This window comes from Elgaria multicarinata, chromosome 1 (genome assembly GCF_023053635.1).
Source record: "Elgaria multicarinata webbii isolate HBS135686 ecotype San Diego chromosome 1, rElgMul1.1.pri, whole genome shotgun sequence".
NCBI lineage: Eukaryota > Metazoa > Chordata > Lepidosauria > Squamata > Anguidae > Elgaria > Elgaria multicarinata.
The window spans coordinates 143,500,768-143,528,329 of NC_086171.1; the positions used below are offsets into that span (position 1 = coordinate 143,500,768).

Sequence of the window (27,562 nt, forward strand, 5' to 3'; positions counted from 1 at the left end):
GATATAATTTCAATAATTAAAATAATCTGTAACTAAAGATGGGCCTGTAGTACAAGCATGGATCTGGGTGTCCCCCAAATTTGAGATGTTGGACCACAGCTTCTATTAAAGTTTCTCGGTCTGATGTCAGAAGCATAATGAAGGTTCTTCATTTCTAATATATTCATTGCTAGCTGAATCAGTTATCCATTTAAATGGGGTATTATTAGTACTAATAGCTTTAACCATAGCACCATATAAAGTAAAATTTATTGAAGTTTACAGTTGGTGGGTGGAAAAGGATGGTGACTCATGCACTTGCTAAATACAAATGCTGAACTTTGAAGAGGATTACTAACACATTCAAGGAAAATAGCTCCCTGCTTTCCTCCTGGTTCCAAATTTTGGTTCACCAAGGTCTAAAAAAGTATTAAAATACAAATAGGTTTTATCAGTTATTCCTAATATATAGAAATGGGTCGCAAGATCAATTTCTGCAACTTGCATCTTTGAGAGCTGCAAATTAATTGATACATGGTTCAAAGTAGCAGAAGCAGAAAAGAGATGATTCCTAACCCCACTGACATTGGAGCCACCGGCCCCTACTGCTGCAGCTATATACTGCTATAGCATTTGGCTATTTAAAACTACAGGTAAATGCCAGTTAAGGTCACATTTGACAGAGCTAAAATGCAAGTTAGAAGGGCTGAAATGCAAAGCTAAAGCATTATAGGGGTCTGACCCACTTTAAACTCGTTGAGTAGAAGGGCTGTAACTCAGTGCCAGAGCACATACTTTGCTTGCAAATGGTTCCAAGTTTAGTCCCTGGAATCTCCAGATAGGGCTGAGAAAGACTCTTGCCTGAAACCCTAGAGAGAAGCCCTACTAGTCAGTTCAGACAATACTGAGTACTATGAACTAGTTTTCTGACTCAGTATAAAGGAGCATCCAAGGCTCAACTAAATCTATACTTCAACTTTAAACCTTTTCTTTCTTGCCCCTGCCCTTACATGCCCAACTTCGGCAAATGTATCCTGGTTTCTTAAGCTACAGTTTACTATGCCATCCAAATCAGAAAACTGTGATTTAAAGCCTCCCTCCAAGCTAGGATATGAAACTATCAAGTATAGGGAAGGGGTATTGCTCATGTCTGTGCATGCACCCATCTCGCATATTTACTGGGACATGAATAGACAGGGCTGAAATATTCAAGCCCCTGGAGTCCAGTAACGGCTAGGTCCAGAGTATGCTAGTAGGGCTGGCTCATTCCTCCTCTTAACCAGCTTCAGGCCCAGTAACTAAATACAGGACATCCTACCCTTGGGGTGCTTTGTTCCACTTGGACTAGGCTGTATAGGAGCTGGTATGAAGAAAGATCCATACTTATGCTTCTTAGTCCTTCCATGTAAGAACTGGATCATGTCCATTGGAAGGAATTCACTACTGTAAGTTTCAAGCTGACTTCTAGAAAGCATTGTATAAAAAGGACTGTAGTCTTCCATATTCAAATCCTACAGAAACACCCATTGGCAAAACATGCAGGTTTGAATGACACCATCCTTCTGTTGACAAACAAGATCACATAGAAATGTAATTGCTTGATCAAGTTCTAAAAACTGCAATATAGTAATGGCGTAAGTGGGACCACAGGTCTATGGCAATATGCTTACATTTACCAGTGAAAATCCCTTAAGAGCCATATTTAGTCTAGCAAGGTCTGCATCAGAAAGACACTAAACCCGATTATTGATTACACCATTCTTCTCTTAAAAATTCACTTAGTACTTACAAAGCAAGGAGTCCCAAAAGTTAGATACAGTCAACAGATGGGAGAAGCATAAAACAAACTGCTGGATTACTATGTTTAGGGCAATAAGCCACATCTGAAAGAAGGTCTCAATTATTTTTGCAACATCTTTGAGGACAGTTTTAAGGACATTTTTCAAGAGGCTTTCGCCTGCAAACACACCTAGTTTTTAATCTACCTCCTCCACCACAGCAAAAACAACCCTAAAAATCCCCTGGGGTATTACAAGTGGGAGAGCTGTGTAAACAGTGTGTAAGTTCTTGCAATTTAATCCGATTGCTCGTTTCCCAACAGATTTAAAAGATTAGTCAGTCAGTCAGCAGCATCGCCAGACTGATGCTGCTTGTCCCTTGCAAAGCCCCGGGGGGGGGGGGGGAGATGCAGCTGCTCAGCCCCACCTGCCCTACAAAGCAGTGTATAAGCGTGGTGTTTCAACAGGTCAGTTTCCCCTGGATGTATTCATCATGCCTCTCTATTTACAACTTCTGCTTTATTCTTCTTCCCTGCCTTCTTCCCCGCAGTACACTCACATGTGCTACATAAACAGCATCCTTCAAAATACAGATGATCAGAGGTTTAAGAACTCAAACTTCACTTGCTTGTGGCTTCTCCTCTCAAAGCTGTTAGCAAGCACCCTGCTGGAGACAGGATGGGATTGGATTACTGTGCATACAGTGAGTGTCCAGGTCTGGATGTTCCAGACAGGGAGGGTAGAAGTTGTTCAAAGAGGGTGGGGGGAGATTTCAAAGGCGGACTTTCTTTTGCACACAGAGACACTGCCAGTTTTGACAGTGGAAAAAATGGTCTCTGGGGGGATGTGAAACCTAAAACCTACTGCTACTATTAGATCTTTTACTCCACTAAGATTAAAGTCAGATTTTTCAATATGATCAGCTCAAATTACCCTTTAGATTACCTCCCAGATTTAATAATATTTAATTTATGACTCAGTTTTAATAATGGCGAGGTAATAATAGACAGTGTTTATGAATGACCTTCCCTAACAATATAGTCAGTACTGAAATATTAGTCACACAGCTTTATTTTCCATATTTGTGGAATATGCAATATAAAAAAGAAAGGGGGGGGGTTCTACTTGCTGGAAGTGGAAATCTACTTCCACAAATCAACACAGGAAAATATAGTTTCAAATATGTATGCTCAATTCTGCTAGTGGCAGAAATGCCAGTCTAAAGACCAAGAGAGTACAAAGAAGCTTGCAATATGTTTAGCAAAGCAAGAGAGTCAACCCTACACACTGTACGGGTGTCTGCAGAGGGAGCTGACGGGAGCGGGGGAGTAGTCCCACAGATGAGACATAATCTCCAGATTCTCAGTTTCATTTATTTTTAAAAAAGCAAGTCTTTAGTCCATGTAGAATCCAAGAAATGAGGCAAAAAGTGCAATCTCTATTCTATCCATTTGTGTGTGTGGTGTGTTTTTTAAAGACTGTTCTGCCTTCTGGTGTTATTAGCCAATGAATGAAGTCACAGCAATGACCGGCACTCCCACTGTCTGAAGAACTTCATGGTTAATTTTAAAGTCGGGGAGGGGGGGTCTTCCTTAATGGGAAGTAATTGCTACCCCATTTAAGAAAAAAACATTCGGAAACCCAGGGTCTTAGTGCAACTGTGACTGGACATTAGTGTGTCTACCCAAAAGTAAAATGTACCAGCAAAGACAGGAATTCATGATCTCTCTAAAGTCAGGCCTTAAATCTGTTGTTGTTGTTGTTATTTTCCATGTGTTAGTAAACAAAAAACTTTCTTCCAATGCATGAAGCCCTCCAGTGTAGGGCTAAATAGCATCTGGACCATAGCCTTCACAAATACAACCAGGAACCATAAGCAGCTAGTCTTTTACACCTTGAATCATCTCTCAGAACACTATTTTAGAAATCACTGATTAGCCTAATCTCACTCCCTGGCAGGGTTGCCATAGTATGCATAGTATCCACCAATTTCAAAGGCAAAGCAAGCCAATTATGCTAATAAGTTCTACCTGAAGGGAAGGTCAGTAGAGTAGAGATTTTATGGTACAGCAGTATCTTGGTCATGCTGTGCCATATTATACTACCTGGAAGGGAAAGTATTCTTTTCTGCTTAGATCCAACATTCTCTCAAAAAAGACAAACATTTGAAATGGCAGTAAGTTGTTAACCATGTCCAAGACATTCTTATACACTGGGATTAGGGCTGCCACCAAGTTTGAGGGGGGTCCTGGACAAACACCGCCCTAGTGCCCCACCCCTACGCTGAATAAAAGTAGCTGCCACCATCTCCATTTCCCCAGAATGCCTCTGAGCCCTACCATGGGTTTCAGAGGCATTCTGGGGAAACAAAGGTAACAGCAGCTAAAGCAATTTTGCCACTTCAGAGTATCAATTCCTAAAATATCTTTAAGGAGAAACCCTTAAAATTAAAAACAACCAAAACAGAGGTTGGTGAGCATCAGCTGCACTGCCAGGTGCTGACACCAGTTTTACAAGATACTGCCTTGAATACAAAGAACCATACAACTATTTCTGTACAGGGGACGTCTTGGTTTGCATTTCCAATAGCAACCGTTCACACCTCATGGTAAAACTCTTTTGAGACAGAGAAGTTTCAAAAGCAGGTTGTCCACTTATTCAAAAGCTAAAATTCAACTGGGCATTCTCAAGGCCTTTGGCAATGCCAAAAGTAGAGCTTTGGATCCTAGAGTCCTCTCTAGGACCTTAGCATTTTTACCTAAATTAGAAAGGGAAAATGCTTTTGTTTCTCTTGAAGTTATAAAGCCCTAGCCATCTTTTCCAAGAACGAAATTGGCATTGACTTTGTTCAGGTTCTAGAAACAGAATGTGACACCAAGGAGCCAATAGTTATGGCAACATACTAAGAATTAAAAGCACTTACAAGAACCATTTTGTTCAGGAATGCACCATGGCAACAGAAGATAGGTTCAAGATGTTCCCAAGTAGCCTAAATCATATACAGATGTACATACATTACGTGCAGTCAGAATGAATTAAGGCAAAAAACTCGCACAAGAAAAGAGATGGTGAAAAACAAAGTATGCAGTAATATATTACATACCTCACAGTGGCACCTGTTGCTTTCCAAGATAAGAAATCCGGAAGATCAAAGAAGTGCCCAGCCTTTTCCCAGCAAGACTCTTGCAAATTCTGGCATTATTATTTTTTTGAAGGACAAAGATATAAAAAACACAGTTTTAGCCCATTGTAAATTTTAAAACAAATTAAAATCATATGCAATTATCTAAGACAAACATCAGAATTCCCCCCTTCCCAACTATAAACTACTCAACATGTGCCTGAGCCGTTCATATATTAGCAGAACATATGGAGGATTATTTGGCCCTTGTTCATGGCTTCTCCCCCCCACACAACATGTGGTGCTAACAAGAAAAACAATAGTTTTCCCAAGGATGTTTTTACGAGTTATATTTGCAACCACCACAGGATAACTACAAAGCCTGTATAGAAATATTACTGTTTTCCTAAGAGTTCTCATTCCTGGATGCATATGTGTATCATTCCCATTCCTTTTGTGTAACCACCCTATATATTTTTCTTATTTTTAATCATGTAGGTTTTAGTTTAAGAAATACACGGTAATAATTCTGCTTTACTTTGTGAAGCAGCATGGCACTACCAGTGTAATAGCTTCAGCAATATACATTTCCATTGCTATCCAACTGCAATTCTTTCAGGAGTGGAAGCAGTAGTCAGGGAACTCTGGACTCAGAGTCTAGGAAGAAATATTATCAGGCAGCTTTAGGAACATGGAGTTTGGGTTGAGAAGAGACAGAGTCAACAAATGCTAGGCAAGAGCTGTTGAATATCCTTTTAACAGTTTATTTGATTTCCTTTTATCAAGGCCAGGCCCAAGGAGACTAGAGAAGCCAAATTAGTCAAGGCTGTGCTTAACTGATAGCAAGCAGGACGGGACTGAAGGGTAATTCTTGACAACAGTAAGCTCCTCTTGTGGTTTTGATGAATATTAATCATGTAACCCTAAACAAACCCAACTATTCAGTAAAGAGAAAAACAAGTAGGCACAGGGTATTGATTTCATTACTGTACGTCTTCAAAAGCCACAATAAAAATGACCCTAAAATGTGTCCCTTTAAGAGTATCTGAGTAATTCATTCTCATCGTGAAAGTGATTTGTCATCATGGATTAGTGCACACAAATACATCAGGGTCTGCTATATGCGTCCACACTAGGACAATAATCTCCATGTATTCAGTCCTAATTATAATTTACAGTTCTATTTGTGCTACCCCACGCAGTTAACAAGTGTACCGAAATGCTGTGGGAAGGCCCTAAAAAAGGCTTCAATGCAGCAATTCATATCATGTAACTCACCCTCCATAGCCCCAGGCAAAGCCATTTTAGTTGTTTTTCCTGGCCATTTCTGGGCTTCTTTCTGCCACCCCTCTCTTGCTTTGTCATATTCCACCCACTATATTATAATTCAAAAACAAAACTTCATCAGAACAGCTGTTGCTAAGGCAGTGATCCACACTAAAGTAGTTAAACAGCTGGAAATGCTACCACTGCAGAGCACCATACTATACTACTCCGCTGTACAGATAGCCACAGCCACACTTTGACCTGGCTTCTTGGAAGAAGCTGGCACTGCACATCAGTCTTAGATCTTTCCCAAAAAAGCATAGCTAGATTTAAATATTTTAAAATTTTTAGGTCAGAACTGGTACTCTGAAGACTGGCCACCAGGAACCGTTCCAGGCTCTACCTTAGAAGTAAGGCATTTTTGCTCATCTGGAGGCCTTAGGATAAGTGTAATGTTGGAGAGTGGGTCACAAGGAAAACCACATGCATACAAACCTGCTCCCAATACATTGTCAGGGACATACATTGCAATACTGAAATACACTAGAACAGTTCCCACTAAAACCATTGTGTGAGCTAGTTTATTCCACTGACCAGCCGCTCTGTGGTTCAGCACTGGTTAAAGCCACCATTTTTTCAAGAATGACTACCATGGCACAGCTATCTGTGGCACCATATTTATTTGCATGAGAGCAACACACAGAGACACGCCATATACAAATGTGCACACTGTTTGGAGAAGGGCTGGGTAACTTGTTCCTGGACTGCAACTCCCATCATCCTTCACCATTAGCTACGCTGGCTTCAGATATGGCAATTGCAATCCAATATCATCTGGAGGGGTATAAATGGCCCATCTCTGCTTTAGTGATACACACACCATACCCCTATACTCTAAACACACACAAACACTCTCACACACACAATGCACTTACATATACATACATGAATGTACATGCACAGTTCTCTTAGAAAAACTGATAGCTGTGACTCAGGCACTGGTTGCCACTAAATGTCATACACAGAAATCTAAAAGCAATGGTGATGAAAAAAGAAGAGCTGTCCACTGCGGGGAGAGAGGTTAAACAAAAAGCCTGCACTTTTTTTTCTCCAGGAAGTCATAGGAATCAGGAGACTCCTCACCCATAATAACTTCTCCTCTTCTTCAGAAAAGCACTTAGCTGCACATCTACCTGATTTGGACTTCTCACAGCATCTTCTGTGGCCAAGTTCTTTTTGCCACCCTGCTATGGAACAGAGATTAAAATCAAGTGATAAAACACACACAAAACCACAAGACTGTGACCAAAGAGACTTAGGCCTTAGCTAGACCTACCTGTTATTGCGCACAGGAGGGGTGAAGATATTGCGATGTTTTTATCACGAGACCCACCCCCCTGTTCACATGTGGCACGCGATGACCTCAGAGGGAGAGGTGTCGCACCTGCCATTTTTTAATTTTTAAAGAGGCAGCAGTACACGAGCGCTCGTGCACAAAAGGTAGGGTTTTTTGGAAAAAAAATATTTTCCCTGCTCCCCCCACCCCCAATAGGCGCAGTGCTCCTGAGGAGCTCTGCGCCCCATGCACAGGTCCCTTCTCCTTGCAAGGAACTGCGAGGAGCTGGGACAAACCGCAGCACCTGGCCACACATTCTGAGGTCTAGGGCCTAAAGTGTAGGGTGAGATCCTAGGGCAAGGGAGGGATCATGTGGACACACAGGGACAATCCCGGGGATCACCCCGGGATTTCACCCCATCTAGCTATGGCCTTAGTGAAGTTTCAAGGGGGTCACATGGAAATGTTTAGAAGACCAGAGGTTCCTAGGCCTTAGCAACTATATTCAGGTCTGCTACTGTTTCCCTTCTCCCATTGGCTCCTGGGGAACAAGAGGAAAAATGTCAGGTACAGTACAAGAAGAAAATATGGTACAGTGGCTATTTAAGAATTTCCAGTGTGCCCTTGAACCTTGACCCAAAAACATTTTCTGCTTTTCCTCAAGCCATGACATGGAGGCATGGATGAGCAAAGCCATTAACCAGATGTTAGGCATATCTGAGGGCTACCACCAGAGCAGATGAAAATGGTGCAGTTTTTCTATATTGAAAAAAAAAATTCTCAAATGTTCAATTACTACTTTTTTATTTATATTTTGTCATCTTACATTGTTTACATCATGGTTTAATTTACGTAAAGGCAATGATCCCACGATATGTGCCCAACATTTGCAGGCAACAAATAGTTTTAAGATCTTGGGTTATATTAATTCATTAATTAAAGCTCTTTCTGAATCTAATAGCCAATTAGTATTTTGTCAATTTCTGACTTCTGACTTCTGTCAATTTCCTATGTCTCTTAACAGATCCAGCTTCCTCCAATTAGGCAAGATGGATTGCACTTAAGCCATGCCTGCAAGATGCTCATCTTCTTTCTTATAAACCTCCAAGAAATAGAATAAAAACTGGGAGGGAAATTTATTTATTTATTTATTGCACTTATACCGCTCCCATAGCCTATTTCCAGATAAATAGTTTACAGAAATTCTAAAATCCTATTGTTCCTAAACTCTTGATACTGGCAGTGGCTTTTCCTAGTCTGGTTTTTCCCAGTCTACTTGCTAATTCTGTTTTCTAGCATTCCAACTCTAAGGGGTTTTTTTATCTGGAAAAAGGCCCTATTTATTTCAATGGTTCTGAAGTCCCTTAAGTTCTCTTAAGACATGACACTGGTCACTTTCCTAGCTACCTTGGACAAGTGGGGAATATCACAAGCAAGCATATAAGTGGCAAATTTTGTCTGATCCTTTCTTGCTTTCTACTTTGCAGGGGAAAGGTGCCCCTGCTGATTCTGCTCGACCTCTCAGTGGCTTCCAATATCACTGGCCATGGCATTCTTCTGAGGTGTATGTCTCAGATGGCTCTGGGAGACAGTGTTACATGGTGGGCTCGGTCCTTTTTAGAGGGCAATTCCAGAAGGTGGTGCTGGGGCGAGGGGAGATTCCTGTTCGACACCATGGCCGCTGGCCTATTGTTTCCTTCAGGGTTCTCTCTTATCCCCCATGCTATTAAACATATACATAAAATTGCTGGAGAAGGTCATCTGGAGTTTTAGAGTTCTGTGCCACCAGTATGCTGATGACTAGGGATGTGCTCTGCTTCTAATCGGACCGGCGAATTAGAAGCGGAGCGGGGGGCTTTGCCTGCCCTTAAGGCGGAGGTGAAGAGGATTGGGGGGGCCAGCGGAGCGTGGCGAAGAGGATCGAGGTGAAGGCGGATCCTTCACCTCGATCCGGAGCTCCGCCGGAAAGGTAAGTGGGGTTTACCAGGCCCTACCGCTGTCGCTGTCGCCCATGCGGCGACAGTGGCAGGGCCCGGTAAACCCCCCTCCTCTCCCTTACCTGCCTCCGTCCGCGGTCCGTCGGCTTCTTCAATTGAGCCCGCGGTTCAACCAGGAAGTCTAGGCCGCACGGCCCAGACTTCCTGGTTGAACCGCGGGCTCAATTGAAGAAGCCGACGGACCGCGGACGGAGGCAGGTAAGGCCCCCCTCCCCCTTGGTCCCTTACTGGGCTCTGCCGCTGCCGTCACCGCACGGGCGGTGACGGTAGCAGGGCCCGGTAACCCCCCCCGCCCTCCTCTCCCTTACCTGCCTCCGTCCGCGGTCCGTCGGCTTCTTCAATTGCGGCCCAGACTTCCTGGTTGAACCACGGGCTCAATTGAAGAAGCCGACGGACTGCGGACGGAGGCAGGTAAGGCCCCCCTCCCCCTTGGTCCCTTACTGGGCTCTGCCGCCGTCGCTGCACTGGCGGTGACAGCGGCAGGGCCCGGTAACCCCCCTGCCCTCTTCTCCCGGCCTTACCTGGCGCCACTCCGCTCCACTGAGGAGCTCCGATTTGGATCCGGAGCCCCGCGGCGAAGAGGAGCGGAGTATGGGCGGAGCCCCGCGGCGAAGAGGAGCGGGCCGATCCAAAATTTTGGATCGGCCTGCGGGGCGGAGCGGGGGGTCCATGCACACCCCTACTGATGACACCTAATTCCTTTACATCTAAATCCAAGGTTCTAAGGCAGTGTCTAATGTCAGTAATGGACTGGGTGAGGGGGAATAAACTGAAGCTTAATGCAGACAATGGAAATTCTCCTGTTCAGTCGAAAGGCAGGACAGGGAACAGGGGGTCAGGCCGTATCAGATGGGGTTACATTCCGCTTGAAGACTCAGGTTCATAGTTTGGGAGTACAACTGTGTTTAGGCTTGAACTAGGATGCTTAGGTTTCAGCAGTTACTACGAGTTGGCTCTGGCCATGATGACACTTGCCTTAGCTACATCCTGTTTGGATAACTATAATGCATCCTATGTGAGGCTGCCTTTGAAGATTGTTTGGAAACTTCATCTGGTCCAGAACGCTGCAGCCAGGCTGTTGACCGTGTCTGGTTATGTGGGGCGTGCAACGCCTGTGCTACAACTGCTTCACCGGCCGCCGGTGTGTTTCTGTTGACAATTCAAAGTGCTTTGTGACCTATAAAGCCCTACACAACTTGGGATCAGGCTATTTGAAAGACTACATTCTCCCTGATGAGCCTGTCTGGGTTTTAAGATTCACAGCCCCACCACCAGCAGAAGCACAGTCCCAGCAGCATTTGGCAGCAACTCAAGGGAAACCTTTTCAGTTGCTGCTCCCAGTCTATGCAACCTTCCAAGGAAGACAAGGCTAGCTCCCACTATTATCCTTCTGCCAGTAGACAAAGACATTTTTATTCAGACAGGCAATTTGGCCGTTAAGCTGTGTTGTTTTCTAAACTGAGTTTCAACTAGTGGGTGCACTTTATTTGTTTTCAATTATTGTTCTTTTAAACTGATGTGTCATAACTGAAGCAGCTATGTTTTGAATACATTACATTTTATGCCTATTTTATCACTGAAAGCATAAAGCCAACCTTTACATTTGGTACCTATTTAAAAAAACACACAGTCAAATTCCAGTTGTGGAAAAATGTCCTACCCAATATGATAATCAGAGCTTAAGTGGAAACTGAATCCATTGAGAGCCAAGAAAAAATTAATAATAATTAAGACGTCAGTACCAGTTGGCTACACCTGGCTACACCTGTATGCTGTGACCATTTCTGAAGTTTCAGAAAAAGAGAGAAAACACAGGGCAAACTCAAGTTATTTTTGAAGCCCGAGGTGGAAAAGCAAATGGTCCCCTGCCCCTATCAAAAGTTATTTTGGCAACCTGAGGCAGAAAATCCCACAAGCACCTCTCCCCCTTCCTGGTAGAAAAAATACAATGAGAGTAAATTAAATAATTAAGCTTGCTGCCCTTTCATGACACTCAGTATCAACTGCTTGAGGCAGCTGTCTCACTCTTCCTAATGGCCAGCCCATAAGTTACTATTCTTCTCTCTTTCTTAACTATCTGAAGAATGTTTTTGATAGAAGGAATTCATAGCATCTATGTTTTGCTGGTCACTGTGGGTCAAAGGTGACAGAGGGAGTAAAGAAGCTTGAAAAAAGCCACTTGTAACTGAAGAAATGGATAACATGAATATTCCAGACTCCTCAAACAAAGAAAAAGTGAGGAGAAAGAGTGAATTCGAAGTCACTGTTTTAGGGTGACCATATGAAAAGGAGGACAGGGCTCCTGTATCTTTAACAGTTCTACTGAAAAGGCAATTTCAGCAGGTGTCGTTTGTATATATGGGGAACCTGGGGAAATTTCCTCTTCATCACAACAGTTAAAGCTGCAGGTGCCCTGCCCTCTTTTAAATCTGGTCACTGTAGTATAGCTCCTGCAGCTTTAACTGTGGCGCTGAAGAGGGAATTTCACCAGGATCTCCATATATACAAATGACCCCTCTAAAATTCCCTTTTCTATGCAACTGTTAAAGATACAAGAGCCCTGTCCTCCTTTTCATATGGTCACCCTACTGTTTGGTTATTAATTGTATTATGCTTTGGCCTTTTGCCCTATGAAATAACGCATGTGTAAGGGAAGATCATTTTCCTCTCATCTAATACATGAAGTGTGAATAAAGCATGTTAGATCTAACCTAATTACCAACACACACACACACACACACACACACACACACACACATATATACACACAACAGTAACACCAATTCCCAGACTGACTGTTGCCCAATCTTTCTCAAGCACGTTACAGCATAACTGGTAGAGTACATTTTAAAGATAACTACTACACAACATAATTAGAGAAATGAATGGAAACAAATGCGTTTTGGCATAATGTATCTCTCCAACCAGGAATTAAACACAATAAGGAGCAATCAGTTAAGTTTTAAAAGCTATCATGCTCTTCATGAGTAATATAATGAATGCATATCAACAGCATGTCTTAGGACACCCTTCGACATTACCTTCATGGTACAGAAACACTGAAATGCTGCTGCTTCCATCACAAAGGGACATCCTGGATCACATGGAAGAAGTTCATAAAGTGTGTGCTTCCCACGACAACTATGTTTTAAATTCTCCCCTCATGGCCATGTGTGTGATATATATATATATATATATATATATATATATATATATATATCTCCCAACCTTTCATACAAGGAGCTCAGGGTGGCTAAGCGACACCCTGTGAAAGAAGTTAATCTTAAAAATGGTCCAACACTCTATCCATAGAAGATAAGAGGCTATAGTGGGAACATTTGATCAGTTCCAGGTGCATTTCACATATATATTGTGCAGAGCACAGACTACAACCTGGCACTGTAACAAGAATCCTAAGAATCTCAAGAGCTATTTCAAACTTAACCAATATCGCACACAGCAAGCAATTCTAGGTAGTAGTAAGCATGAAGATTAAAACATGTGAGAATAGCACATATGCTAGGAACAGATTTCAAGTTAGCAAAACACACAAGCAGCAAAAAATGGCTACATGCATGATGATACTTCTACCAAGTAGTCATTCCCCTGAGTCAATACTTGGTAGAAGCACCTTTGGCAGCAATTAAGGCCGTAGCCAGACCTAAGGTTTATCCCAGGATCATCCAGGGTTCGTCCCTGCCTGAGCGCTGGATGCCCTGTGTGGCACTTAGATGAACAGGTTTGAACCCACGACAATCCTGGGATAAACCTTAGGTCTAGCTATGGCCTAAGTCTCTACCAGCTTTGCGCATCTGGATCCTGCAATATGTGCCCATTCTTGTTGGCAAAATTGCTCAAGCTCTGTTACAGGTTGGATGGGGACTGTTGGTGAACAGCAATTTTCAAGTCTTCAATTGAGATTTTCAATTGGGTTAAGGTCTGGGCTTTGACTGGGCCATTCTAATACATCCAGGTTCTTGTTTTAAAACCATTCCAGTGTAACTCTGGCTGTGTGTTTAGGGTCATTGTTGTGCTGGAAGGTGAACCTCTGCCGCAGCCCCAGGTCCCTTTCAGACTGAAACAGGTTTTCCTCCAGAATTGCCCTGTGTTTGGCTCCATCCATCATGCCCTCAATCCTGACCAGCTTCCCGCTCCCTGCCAATGAAAAGAATCCCCACAACATGATGCTGCCACCACCATGCTTCACCATAGGGATGGTGTTCTCAGGATGATAACCACTTTTGGCTTTGTGCCACACAAAATGCTTTACACTAAAGCCAAAGAGTTCAATGTTGGTCTCATCATACCAGGGTATCTTTTTCCACATGTTTGCTGTGCCTCCCACATGCCTTTTGGCTAAATCCAAAAGGGATTTGATGGTGGGGGAGGGGGTCCCCCAACAATGGTGTTCTTCTCGCCACTCTTCCATAAAGCCCAGCTTTGTGGAGCATCCAGGTGATAGTTGTCCCATGGACGGTTTCTCCCACATCAGCTGTGGATCTCTACAGCTGCTTCAGAGTTACTATTGGACTCTTGGTTGCTTCTCTGACTAACACCCTCCTTACACTTTCACTGGGCCTGTTGAGATGAGGCTCTGTGGTTAGCAAAACTGTGGTTCTCTGGGGTTAGCATTAACCACAAGCCGTGCTGTTGCACACAACACTTTAAGCCACGGTTAGAGCCGCTAACCCTGCTGCAGGCAGTACAACTGTAGCTAGTGAGTGAGCAGGGTTTAGCAAAACGCATTGCACAAGTCACCTTAAACCAAAAGCCCTAACCAGCAGGGTTTAAGGTGTCTTCTGAATAAGTTTAGGTGGACAGTCTTCTCTAGGCAGAGGTCCGCTTGTGCCATATTCTTTCCATTTTGTAAATGGTGCTCCAGTGGATGTTCATAGCTTGGGATTATTATTATTTTATAACCCAGTCCTCCTTGGTGCTTCTCCAGAACTTTTTCCCAGACTTGTTTTGATAGCTGCTACTATAATGTGCTATACAATTGGTTGCCCGTGAAAATGGTTTGGAATCTTAAGCTAGTACAGAATGCAGCTGCCCAAACACTGAATGGTATGCTCATTTGACCAGCTGTACCAGCTGCACTGGTTGCCAGTGTATTTCAAGCCCAATTTAAAGTGCTGGCTTTAACCTTCAAAGCCTCAAATGGTTTTGGCCCAAATTACTTAAAGGACCACCTTCTCCCACACCAGCCTGCCTACACTCTGAGATCATCAGCAGAAGCCCTTCTCACTTTCTTGCCATCAAAAATGGTTAGGATGATGAGCACAAGGGAAAGCGCCTTAACAGTGGTAGCCCCACACCTCTGGAATCAGGTTCCATCAGGAGTTTGTCAGGTCCCTTCCGGGCAGGTCTTCATGAAGGCTCTGAAGACCCACTCATTTTTGCTGGCCTTTCACTCCATGCTTTTTATTGGTGATATATGTTTTAATAGATTTTTTACTGAATATTTACTGAAATGTATTGTATTTATTTATTTATTTTATTTATTTATTAAACTTATATACTGCTCCCATAGCCAGGGCTCTCTGGGTGGTTTACAAAACTGGTTGTACTGGTTTTGCACTTTTTTTTAATTTAATTTTGTATGCTGCCTTCAGTGGTTCTACTATTAAAGGTGTCCTAAAAATAATTTTAAATAAATTTTAAAAATTAATCAAAATAATTTTAAACTGTGGGGTTTCCAGATTTGTGTTTACCTTGCAAACATGGGTATGAAATGTATAGGGGGGAACTGACAGGGAGTTGGGAGCTGATATAAAAAGATTGCATCTCCCATTTGATTTCCATCTTTGGAATCAGGCAATATGGGGAGGGCAAAGAAGAATACAGGGGGGGGGGGAACTACATTATACAAAAATAGGGAAGTCAGAGGAATCCAATTGGAGGGTAAAGCTCAATGAGCTTTCATTGGCTCAGCTCCCTGGACTTCAAGTCAGGCCAGATGACAGAATTTCCATAACATATTGCATAAAAAATATTTGCACACATTACTGCTGGCAATTGCGCAAATCTGCATAATTTGCTCAAATTACAGCCATCATTTGTGCAAATTGTGCAAGGCTGCACAATTTCCAGTCAAATTTTGTGGAAATGGCGCCCGCAGACACATCGGGGATCCAATTTGCACAAATGGTGTCCACAGGTGCCACGTCAGAGAAATTACAATTAGGTGGGGGGAAACGATTACGTTCCTGGTTTTCAGGAAATGCAAATGCAAGATGAGCCTAAGAAAGTGGATTCCTGCATTGAGCAGGGGGGTTGAACTCGATGGCCTTATAGGCCCCTTCCAACTCTGCTATTCTATGATTCTATGATTCAAGGGCTGGATTTCCACATGGTGGCCATCACTATAAAATAATGCAAATAAAAATTAAAGAAAAAATATTAGATAAGGATCAAATCCAGAATGGTAGAAAGCATTTCTGTAGATTTAGAAAACAAAACACCAAGAAGCTCCATTGCAAGATGAAATGCATTATACAAATAAGTCAAAAAATACTATGCTATTCCCCAGGGAGAAAGAAGTCATCTTAATCGTCACCATATCTGAGTCATAGACAAGTAAATGGAAAAGTACAGTTAGGTCATTATATCACATTTTCCTTGGTCTGGTTCCCCACAGCCAACAAGTATAAGATGTATGTGCTAAGCTAAGGTGTATTTTGAATGTAGCACATTACAGCCCAATTGCTTAAGAGGAAAAGGTTCAAATGTTTTCCAGTACACTATTGCTCTAAATCAGTGGTTCCCAATTGGTGGTCTGCAGACCCCAGGGGGTCCGTGTAACCCACCCAGGGGGTCCTTGGCACCATTCACATATTAGTTCTGCAAGGTCCGCATTTTAATAAAAGCACCTGCGTGATTTAGCTACTAGCTTCAGAGATTACTTCCCTGTACCTAATCCTGAAAACTCATGGATAAGGAATCCTTTTGAATGTGGTGATGCACAACTAACAATTCTATCTGTGGAAGAGCAAGATGCACTTGTTGACGTGACTTGTGATGGTTCATTGAAATCATTTTTCAAAGAATATAGACTGGACCAATTCTGGGTGAATTTTTTTTCTGATTATAAGAAGTTAGGTGAAAAAGCTTTGAAACATCTAGTTCCCCTTTGTTCCACATATCTTTGTGAACAAACATTTTTGACATTTTGTTATATGATGAACAAGTATAGAAATCGGCTCAATGTTGATCCAGATTTGAGATTAAAAGTAGGAAATATTGAACCGGATGTGGAAGGGATTATTCGGGACAAAAAGAGGCATGATTTCTCCCATCACATTTAGGTTTAGTAGCTGCTAGACATGTCATAATTTGTTCAATTGTAAACTAGATGTTAGTAAAATTAAATTCGTCTTTATAGTCCTAACTAAATCATTGTCATTTTTGCGTATTAGTACCACAAATATCACAAATTTTATGGTCTGTTTTTTAGTATACCTAAAATCATTTGCTTATTAGGGACTACCCATTATTTTCTCCAAAAAATGGCTTCGCACAGGTAACTACCATAGAGATAACAACATTTTCAAAAGTAGGGGGTCCTTGGTTTGGCATTTGAAAAACAAGGGGTCCGCAGTACTTAGCTAATTGGGAACCACTGCTATAAATTGAAGGGGGATTTCAGGACCACTCAAAGTAGTCCAGTTCAGACGCATCCCAACAAAGGAAACTACAGGCACTTTATTCTAAAGTCAGAGTAGTTCATTCTAATGTGGCCAGCATTTGTAACAGGCATGTTCTTAGGGGCTTCAGATAGCTTTGTGTGTTTTTTTACTTGAGACAACATAATTGCAGACTCCAAAATCCATGCAGAATGCACTATTGTAGGGCTGAATAAGCAGATGGCAAGAACTAAATCTGATTTTATATCTTGTGACATTGGGGGTGGTTGGGAGGAGGGGAGACTCCCTCAGGATCAAGTCATGGAATCATAGAATAGTAGAGTTGGAAGGGGCCTATAAGGCCATTGAGTCCAACCCCCTGCTCAATGCAGGAATCCACCTTAAAGCATACCTGACAGGTGGTTCTCTAACTGCCTCTTGAAGACCTCTAGTGTGGGAGAGCCCACAACCTCCCTAGGTAACTGGCTCCATTGTCGTACTGCTCTTACACTCAGGAAGATTTTCCTGATGTCCAGAGCTATGGTCCTGATGCCAGAGAGTCGGCATTGTACCACATTTGTGGTATTGCACCAGCAACGGAATCTGACTATAGCCCAGAGATCTGAAGTTTTCTCCCTATAGAATTTGGAGCATGGAATCTCTTTTTAAATCTAATTTGCTCCTAGGCCAAGAAGTGACTCAGTAGCCCCTGGCACTACTCCCTTCCCACTGCAATGGTGCCACAAGACAGCCAATGCAACCCTATATGGCTTTCCTAGTAACAAAGGATGAGGTAAGCGGATTTTCCTTAGCGACTCAGGGTTAAAAGATGCTGAGTTAGCTGTGGTAGGGTAAGCTGCTGTTTGTGCCATGCCACAGCAAGCCACCTCGGTGATGTGGACACTTTCATGGAAGTATTACATGTACATCTCAATACAGAATAATTGTAAAGAAAACCACTGCATATTGGAAAGGGCAGTGATACAAATGGTCTCTAGTCAGCGAAAAAACCCTGCCATAATAAATTTGTTATTCTTTAAGATAAAATTTGACTGCTGGTGGCTGTTTCCTATCCAAAAATTAACTTCTCAGCACAGGTCCGATTGCCGTCTGTATGGCTTGATGTTCAAATATACTGTGGCCACAGCTAGACCTAAGGTTTATCTCTGGATCATCCAGGGGTCAAACCTGTTCATCTAGGTGACACACAGGGGATCCAGTGCTCAGGCAGGGGTGTACCCTGGATGATCCCAGGACAAACCTTAGGTCTAGCTGTGGCCTGTGTAGTCATCTTCCTGTTTGATTGTTGTTTTCACCAGTCCTGGAAAGTCTAATGATTTAGGGTACTTTTTGACAGATGTTTGAAGTGTTATTCTCACATGGAAGACATATTTTGAATGTTATTCCATACACACAGGTATATGGTGAAAAAAGTCTGTAAATGATACAGTCAAAGAGCCATTAAATGCAAAAGCGTTGCATCAGTTCTGTCACATTTCTAGGCAAAAAGAAGGACCTACTCAATGAAGCAGATAGCATAGAGAATTCTTCTTGGGAGAAAAGTAAGACTGGGTGGAGACAACAACAAAGAGGAAGAAAAAAAGGCATACACTCTAGTTGCATGATACTTAAAAGAAATGTTTTTAATAGTGAACTGGGTGGCTTAAATACGCTTGAAAGCTGGAGGCTCAAGGCAAAGATCACAGCCAGACACTATGCAGGCAGACACTGTGTAAACTTCTGTACACAGCCTTGCCAAACATATCTTGCTCTTAAGACACAGCCTATCCAAAAATGCTCTCCTCATGAACAAGAAGTAGAAATGCACTTTAGATGATTTATTTTTATGCTTTCAGAAATGTGACCCGAGTAAGTCATTCCAAAATGGAATGATGGGGAAGTTACTATTCCCTCTCGTTCTCATTTGTGCAATAAGTACTTTAGTAAATGTTTTTCTCCTAATTTACTTAAAGGTTTACTTTGTTTGCTTGTTTTGCTTGGCTTCACATAATAAAAGCAACTACTACTGCATTGAGATTCTACGTTCTGGTGGGATGTTTTAAAGTGTCCCATAAAAGTATGCTTATTAATAGATCAGGAATGCACTATCATTGTATCCTCAGGAAGACATTAAGATGTCAGAATGTACAATTGGTGTATCTGCATTAACAGAATCTTGATACTCAAAAAAACCTCACCCACATCTCCAATTGACAACAACATACCATATGAAGTAGGCATTTGGGGCCATTCCATATGATTTTTAGGAGGTTTTTTATTTTTGTTTTTTGCAGCCTATTAACTTGGTACAGATGCAAGGCCAAACCATGGTTCAGTATTACATGAAAAACCAAGAAGATAGGAATCAAATTCCAAGTCATTACATGGTCTTAGACAACTCCTCTCTCTTCCCACTTCAGTTTCCCATCTTTAAAACACAAATAAGAACTGTCCAAAACTGCAGATACAACATTTTATTTCTATTATATAAGAGCCAAGCAAGTCCATCAACTTTGAAGCATCATGCCCAAAAGACATATCCTTTTATTCCAGTATTATTAATGTAGAGTAATTAAGATCCCTTAGATACGTGTACATAACCATGATTTTTTTTTTAAAAAAACCCTCTCCATTCATACAGGCCCATTCAAATAGGGGGAACATCTACTAATCATTTACCTCAAGGGTGTGCAATTTGTAACCCTCCAGCTGTTTTGTCCTACAACTTCCATCAGTCCTAGCCAGCACAGCCAATGGTGAGGAACCATGGTAGTTGTAGGACAAAACATCTAGAAGGTCACAAGTTGCCCATCCCTGGTTTAACTACACAGCAAATGAATAAGATAATCCTTGTTAACCAGTCTAGAATATGCATCTTAATAACCAAAATGTATGGTATCCAAGCAGTTTTTAAAATGTAAACAAAAAACACACCATCCTTAAAGGGTCAGACTCTCTAAGCACTCATTCTAAGTGGCCTTCAGCTCATTCTACCTATTTGCCAAGTCTCGTCCCTTCTTTCTCTGCAAAACTCCAGCACCCCCAAAGGCCATACTTTGGGGAACCTTGACCAACCGAACGCTCCTGTTGTAGGGTAAGCGCTGTTAGTCTCATAAGCACTGTTCGCATACCAGAAATGCTACACAAAATACTCAATAGGAAATTTTACTAGACCAAACACTCCACAGAATGCAGCAGTATCTTAACTAAAGGCCATGCAAACAGACGTATCAACTATTGCACTATTTTAAATGACCAGGAGAACAGGAACTATATCAGCCCATCCATTTTGCTAGATATAGGCTGTTTTGTACTGGCCGGCAGAACTGAGAAGTCCTATTACCCAACCATTGAGAGGCAGACTAATGTCACAGAACTTCCCGTTAACTATTCCGTATGCACAACACCAATTCTGGCAAGCCATAGAGATCTTACATTTTCACAGCCACTTATTTCCCTCTGTGGCCACATTTGTCTGATGGGGGCTACTAGACTAAACATTTTTGCTGGCAAACTCTATTTGTTGATATTTCTAACTCCCATTTAAAGAGTATGAAACCCAACCTTTCCCTAAAACTATTATAAATAATTAGAAGACCACTGAAGTATGGAACAGAAGCTTAAGTGAATATTCATATTTCATGACAGGGTCCACAAGCAATGCTAATTAACCCCCATTAACATGAATCTGTCACTATCAGCTTCTGCCAGTTAACTTCCCTGACCTTCTCCATCTTCCACCTTGTTACTCTACGGCGAGAGTCAAGAAAAGAGACTCCAGCTGTTCTAAGCTGACAAGGGGTAATTTACATTTGGCCTTCATTAAGAGACAGAAAGCATCATTGAGACCAAATGTACAAGCCAGACTGGTGGAGGTTATAAAAAATTCAAGTGACACACATTTTTCCCTTTCATCTGACAGTTGGTATTAAGAAACTATATATCAACACGAGCCACATAAAATTTAAACTAAAGAGAGGGCAATAGAATCATGTGACTCTATGAACAGACTGCCGTCTGTCTCCTCAAGGGCTACTTCATACAGATGAAACAAGTCAACTCAGGGGGCAATTGTGGAGGCTTGGTGAAAGGGTGGTATACTTTATTACTCCAAGTAATCACAGAAAACAGTGCTGGTAGGGGGCCTTTATCATAAGTAGGAATCCTTTGGGTAGAGTGGGAAATAGAATACTACTTTTATAAATAAAAAATACATGCACAACATTATCATTGCCAATTACTGTCATCATTATCATATGCACTGTCACCTTAATTGATTAATATCTTTGGATGCCCATATGGAAATGACCTCAAGAAGTCTTTCAATCAGTTGTTCTTGCCTCAGGAAATGACTCCATAGAAACTCCAACCAAATGTTTATCTAACCTACTCTTAAAGACATCTCCAATTATGTGTGTGGGTGTGTCCTTCCAACACCTTTTGGCAACAGGAGGACACAAAAGGGATCTTCACATAGAGATTATCTGTTTGTTGTTCCAATCCTATCCTAAAATCAAACAGGTAGTGCCTGCATCCAGCTTGCCTATCTGCAAATACCGTTGATGATACCGTTGATGCATACTAAGAATTGCCATGATAAGTTAACCAAAGACCTAGCCATTCTAGTGCAGTGTCACCAACACTGAGCAGCTAGATGCCCCTGAGGTGATCACAAACAGGGCATGATGAAGGTAGCTATCTTCTGTTTGTCACTAACACTTGGCAATTAGATAATCTTTGAAGTTGGAAGTTCTATTCTTACCTATCATACTAAGAGTCATCAACAGACATTGCTGTCAGTGACTTTTAGCATGTTTCTGGACATCACAACTGGTACCAAAACAAAAACAAAAAACAGAAGCATTAGGCAAGGAAATATTTACTTACTTTTGTCCTGAACCTATTGACAAAGTCACTTTCCGTGGATGACACCAACCCCTAGTGTTTTGCTAGCAAGAGAGAAAATATCCTCTCTATTCACTCTCTCCCCAAGCTTCATGTACATCTTATTGACCCCTGCCAGCTTCTCTTTTATTCCCCTATGCTAAAAAGCCCCATGTTTCTATGCTTTCCTTATTGGGAAGATGCTCTATTTCTACCCCAAGCCAGTCTTCTCCAACTTTACTATATTCTTCTTGGGATGGGGTGTACCCAAAATGTAGATGCCCACTTCTGTAAATGCTTTGGTATCTTTAACATAATGGTTCCCATTCCTTATCAGTCACCAGTGTACATGGTATAGTCTGCTAATTTTGCCTGGTCTTCCACCTGCATTACCATAGAGACCTTACTCATTCATGCCACAGCAAATGAGAAGAGATGGCACCAATACGGGGTAAAAGGTAGGGGACCAGATTTTCTGCTGAGCTCTGCATCTCCTTCCTGTTACATACCGTTCAGGCTGCTAAAGCACCAATACAGTCAATTACTAGGAATCCCAGTTGCAAACTCCAAGGTGGATAAAACACATGCACACACGTGGAGGAGCTGGTCACATCACTCTCCAATGTAGGCTTGATCTCATTTTCCTAAAGCCAAATATACAAGATGCCAGGCCCTCCAACAGAGAACAAAGGCTTATACAAAACACAGTGACTACAAAGAATTATCATGTAAGCAATCTAACTACTCAGAAATAGCCAATATAAAAACAGAAATCCTCAGAAGATTTTTCCAAAGGACTCACAATGTTAATGTTGTTACTGTTTTTCATAGCAAGAATTTCCCTCCTCCCACAACAAGAACAGTGAAATGCTTTTAAGGTTTTATCATCACTGAACATAGGTTACAGGTTAGAAGAATCAAGACTTCTTGGCAGACAACCAAAATTCTATTGCATTTTTAGACACACTCACTTCTTTCATCCACAGCAACTTAGGCGGCTGCATCTCAACAGACATTGCACCACCAACAAAGCAGAAGACATTGTGCTGTGTCCCATTGATGCGTGCCACTTGATCAGCTGCACGATGGTCCATCCACATGATAATGTTTCTGTTGCATTCTCCTTATAAAACAAGGCCAAATTTAGAGTTATTTTTTGTTTAATTTAGAGAAGTGCAGCCTATGCCCCCAATTTATTTAGTGCATAATCTTTCTTCCATCATGGAATTCAAGGTGCCATGGAGTGGTCTCCCATGCAAGCATAGACCAGTCCCAGACCTGCTTAAAGACAGGTTGTTTACCTATAAGTGCAGTTATAACCTATAACTGCGCACCTGCGCAGAAGCAAAGTAATACCTGCCACGAGGTAGGAGTGTGGTTTGTGTGATACCATAGGCGGCCGTTCGAAGAACTAGTTACAGGTAAGCAACCTGTCTTTTTTCTTTGAGATCTCTGTGAAGGCCTACCTATTGGTAAATTAGCAAGCTTACTTACCAGAGGTGGAACACTTGCTAACAAGCCAAAGAACTGAATATGATCCTTCCAGAAGAAGCATTGTCCTTGGCCCAGACATATAGACCCTGTTCAGATGACAGGCTAAGCCATGGTGGTTAAGCATTTTGAGCAAAACATTATGGCTTAGCATATCAAGTGAACCATGACTTAGCATATTGTGTGAACCATTCCTAACCATGGTGGCTACATAATCATGGTTTTAAAATGTTCACTAACCATTTGCTTCAAAAGTAGCCTAACAATGGCTTAGGGTGTTGTCTGAACAGTCCCATTGCTAGTAGTAGCAGATTAATGTTGATGGATGGGATTACATAGTTTTTACTTTAGGCAAAATCTGGTGGCAATTCTTGCTCCATGAAGGAACAAATGGGCTGTGGTTTTCAGCAAAAGCATTTCAAACCAATCTATGTAACAGATGTCCTGGAGAACTATGTACTAACACTTTAGATCTCTGTGGCACAAGCCTTCACTACTTTAATTTCAGCTCTGCCTGCTGCATTGTTGTAACATAGATTTGATGTTGTAACATAGATTTGATGTTTTACCTTTCATTCACTTTAACACTGGACGTCTTGGGTGTTCTATTTAAAGGTCTTACCTTCAGAGTTGACTGCCAAGGGCTGGAAATGGCTATCTAGAACAACAAGGGAACAGGTCGCATCAAAACCAAGTCCTCGAATCTGGGAAATATCAATTCCTTGGATAACTTTCTAGGAAACACAAATAAGATATATACTCAGAACTGGACATAGAACACACACACACACACACCATATGATTACCTGGTTTTCAAATATTCTTGTTCAAAACATTTCAATAAATCTAAAATGGCATCAATCACATGTTCCCTGGGCTACCACTTGACTGAAGATGCACTAGCCACATATGTCCTGTTGCTGCCATCAGGGAGAGAGATTGGGGAGGTGGAACTGAGCTTACTAAATTCCACCTTTCAATCAATAAAACCATAACTAGCATAAATACAGCTAGTTGACAGCAGCACACTTAATTCAACTCGATTTTATTTATTTTGAATAGATTTTGGGCACTGGGGCAGAAATAAAGTCAGTAGGATACAATGTGAACTATGAGGTTATTGTATATCAATATGGATCACCCTTGCCCCACACACATTTTGTCAGTGTTTGGTATATTTTGTGGGCTATCCACTTTCACTCAATAAATGACACAGGCCACAGTCGTAGGAGGTGGGTGCTTATCAGGAACCTTTTGCGTATGTGCAGATTAATTCAGGTAGTGCTCTTGCTAGACATGGGGGGCATTAATTAGAGCTGATGAGAAACAGTGATTCAACGAAAAAAATGAGAAATTGACACAGTAATTTGAAGAGAACTAATTCTGTGAAATGGCTCCCTAAAACTTTGTTTTGTTGATTCTTCACATGGTTTACTTTTGGGAATAAATGCCACTGAACTCAATGACACGCATTTTGGATTAAAAACGCATAGCACTGAACTGTTGATCTTCAATTCCCCCCTCTCTTCATCCCCTAATGCAGCACAGGATACCTTTTAAACCTTTAGGTCTGCTTTTGAATAAAGCATATTTGGGTTTTTACAAGACCTTATTTTGTCAACAACAACAAGAAGTTTATTGCTTATTAGCCAGTCAGGCCATGCGCATACCGAAACATAATAAAATACTCTTCACGCCAGAGGTAATACCAAAATACAAAGTGTAAATAAAATGGCTAACAAGAGCAGGTTAAAACATCTTGTAATCCTGGACAATATTTGCTGACATATTATATTATATTAATAAGTTTAGTCTTTTATGGCTGCCAGTGACTTTCGTTTCTCCAGAGCCTGTTTGACAAACTTGGCAGTCCTATATGACGTGTAATAGTCTGTACCTGCCAGTAGTGTTAGAGTTATGCTTGCAGAGGAGATATAATTGAACCCAACAATTAAAGGCTCAAGATATTGTTTCCTCAGCTCTGCGTACAATGGGCACTTTGCTAGGAAGGTTACCATGTCCTCTGCCTTAAGACAGCCAGCTGGGCAACCTGCTTTTACACTATGGCGGGACCTATAGCCTGCCTTCCCCTCCATATCATTTCACTGAAAATATTTTTGACAAATTAAAAGAACCTATTTCAATGTGAGCGAAACAGCTTAGAGATGATCCTTGTCATTTCAAGTCAGTCTTAGTTTTAATATCCTTTTTTATTCACATAAACACTTCAGTAAAACTTAAGGCACTATCTTTTGCATGTTTAGACGGCGGGGGGGGGGGGGGGAGTCGTATAAATCCCAGCATTCCCCAGCTGGCTGGCTGGGGGAATGGTGGAATTTGTAGGATGTTTTTCTGTCTAAACATGCAAAGGATTGTGTCCTTAGATAGAAAAAAAGGAGTGAGGAGTAGGAAGAAGAGCATTCTATTTCATTGCCCATATAGCAATTGCTCTGGGGCCATCCCCATCTTCCTCTCTCTCCTTTAAGACACTCACTGCAGAGTATGGCTCATGAATGTTTGAAAAGGCTGATCAATAGCAAGAGAACAGTAAACTGTCTAACTACGAATTACCAAGCATCTCATGCATATTTAAAGAGCTCGCCTTAGTACATTGAGCAGTCCAAGTCCACAGCTTTTCATACAGGACTACCCACCCCACCCTGATGCTCACTGCCAATCCAGGTCATAATAGCCACAAAGAACATCTCTTGATTAACTAATGAAACACAGGAGACAGAGCAGAGCAATGGTCCTGTATTTTATATTCACTACACTATGCTTTAGTTCAGCTTTTCAGTATGGAGAATCATGGTACATATGGCAGCAATGGCAATTCTCTATAAACACACACACACACTTTATACTAAAAAGAAAAATAATTATATTACCCAGATGTTCCGCTCATAGGGAAAGGGATATGCCACAAGTCAAACCTATTGCACTGGAACAATAGAATATGTCGAACATGTCGTTTTGCATTGTAACATGTATGAGAAATACAGAAAGAAGCAAATCATTCCATTATTAACCGCCTTTTCTGGATGTAACCCCCACAACTTTAGTATTAATTTGTTTAAGGGATGTGACCTCCCATATTACTGAAAGGGTCTCTAAGGGCCTTGCTAGACCCAGCCGGATAAGCCGGCAGGGAGGCGGGGCGACGGCGCGCCACCTAGACGGCCGACGCGCAGGGACTACGGAAGCCCTGCAGCGTCGGCCATTTTTTTTTTTTTTTTTTTTTTAGTTAAAGGGGCCATGTGCGCCCCGAAGACTCCGGAGAAGGTAAGCGCCTTTTTAAAAAAAATTAAGGCCCCCCCGCTCCTGATCCCCCATCATCCCTGATGCTTCCCTGCCCACTCTTTCCCCGCCCGTCCTCCCTCTCCCCGATGCCCGTGTCGCCCATCCTCCCTCTCCCCGATGTCCGTGTCGCCCGTCCTCCCTCTCCCCGATGTCCGTGCCGCCCGTCCTCCCTCTCCCCGATGTCCGTGCTGCCCGTCCTCCCTCTCCCTGATGCCATCCCGGTGCCCGGCCTTCTCCCCTCCCTCTCCTGCAGGGTCCGGCCTTCCCCCCCCCCCGGATCCCCCCAGTCCGTGGCTTTTCCTAGCTACTCGCGAGTAAGCGAGTAGCCGCAAAAAGCCACGGACCTTGCTAGACATTCCGCAGCCCCGGCCTCAGGCCAGGGCTGCGGAAAAGGCGCGCCATAAGCGACTTTGCTTATGACGCGTTAAGGGAGGCTTCAGTGCGGCCTGACCCCGGATTCCCCTGTGCATCATCTGGACGCACAGCAGGGAAACCGGGCCTCACAGTGCGCTAAGGCCTCGTCTAGCAAGGCCCTAAGTTTTTTATGACCTCAATGCAAATTAGAAAAGTAATGTTGCAATCCTCCTGAGAGAAGGAACTTAACAAAGCTGTATTTTGTTTTTATGTCACTTTTTATCTATCCTTTGTATATTTTATATTGATTTTGCTGGTCTGCAAACGTAATAAATAAATAAATAAATGATGGATTGATTATAATTGCTTACACACAATGAAGGGGTGAGTGAGTGAGTGTGTGTACACATAAATGAACACACGTACCTTAACAA

At 42.2% G+C, this 27,562-nt stretch overlaps 1 protein-coding gene across 4 annotated transcripts in view; it reads right to left on the reverse strand.

The window, feature by feature from the left end:
- FGGY (FGGY carbohydrate kinase domain containing) overlaps positions 1 to 27,562 on the reverse strand; it is a 220,106-nt gene that overhangs the window by 146,547 nt on the left and 45,997 nt on the right. For all 4 annotated transcript variants that reach the window (XM_063138270.1, XM_063138262.1, XM_063138287.1 and 1 more), the window contains exons 3-5: positions 24,097 to 24,208; positions 22,955 to 23,106; positions 4,861 to 4,949 (exon numbers count right to left, since the gene is read on the reverse strand). In XM_063138270.1, the coding sequence (XP_062994340.1) occupies positions 4,861 to 4,949; positions 22,955 to 23,106; positions 24,097 to 24,208 (353 nt within the window). The remainder of the gene's footprint in view (positions 1 to 4,860; positions 4,950 to 22,954; positions 23,107 to 24,096; positions 24,209 to 27,562) is intronic.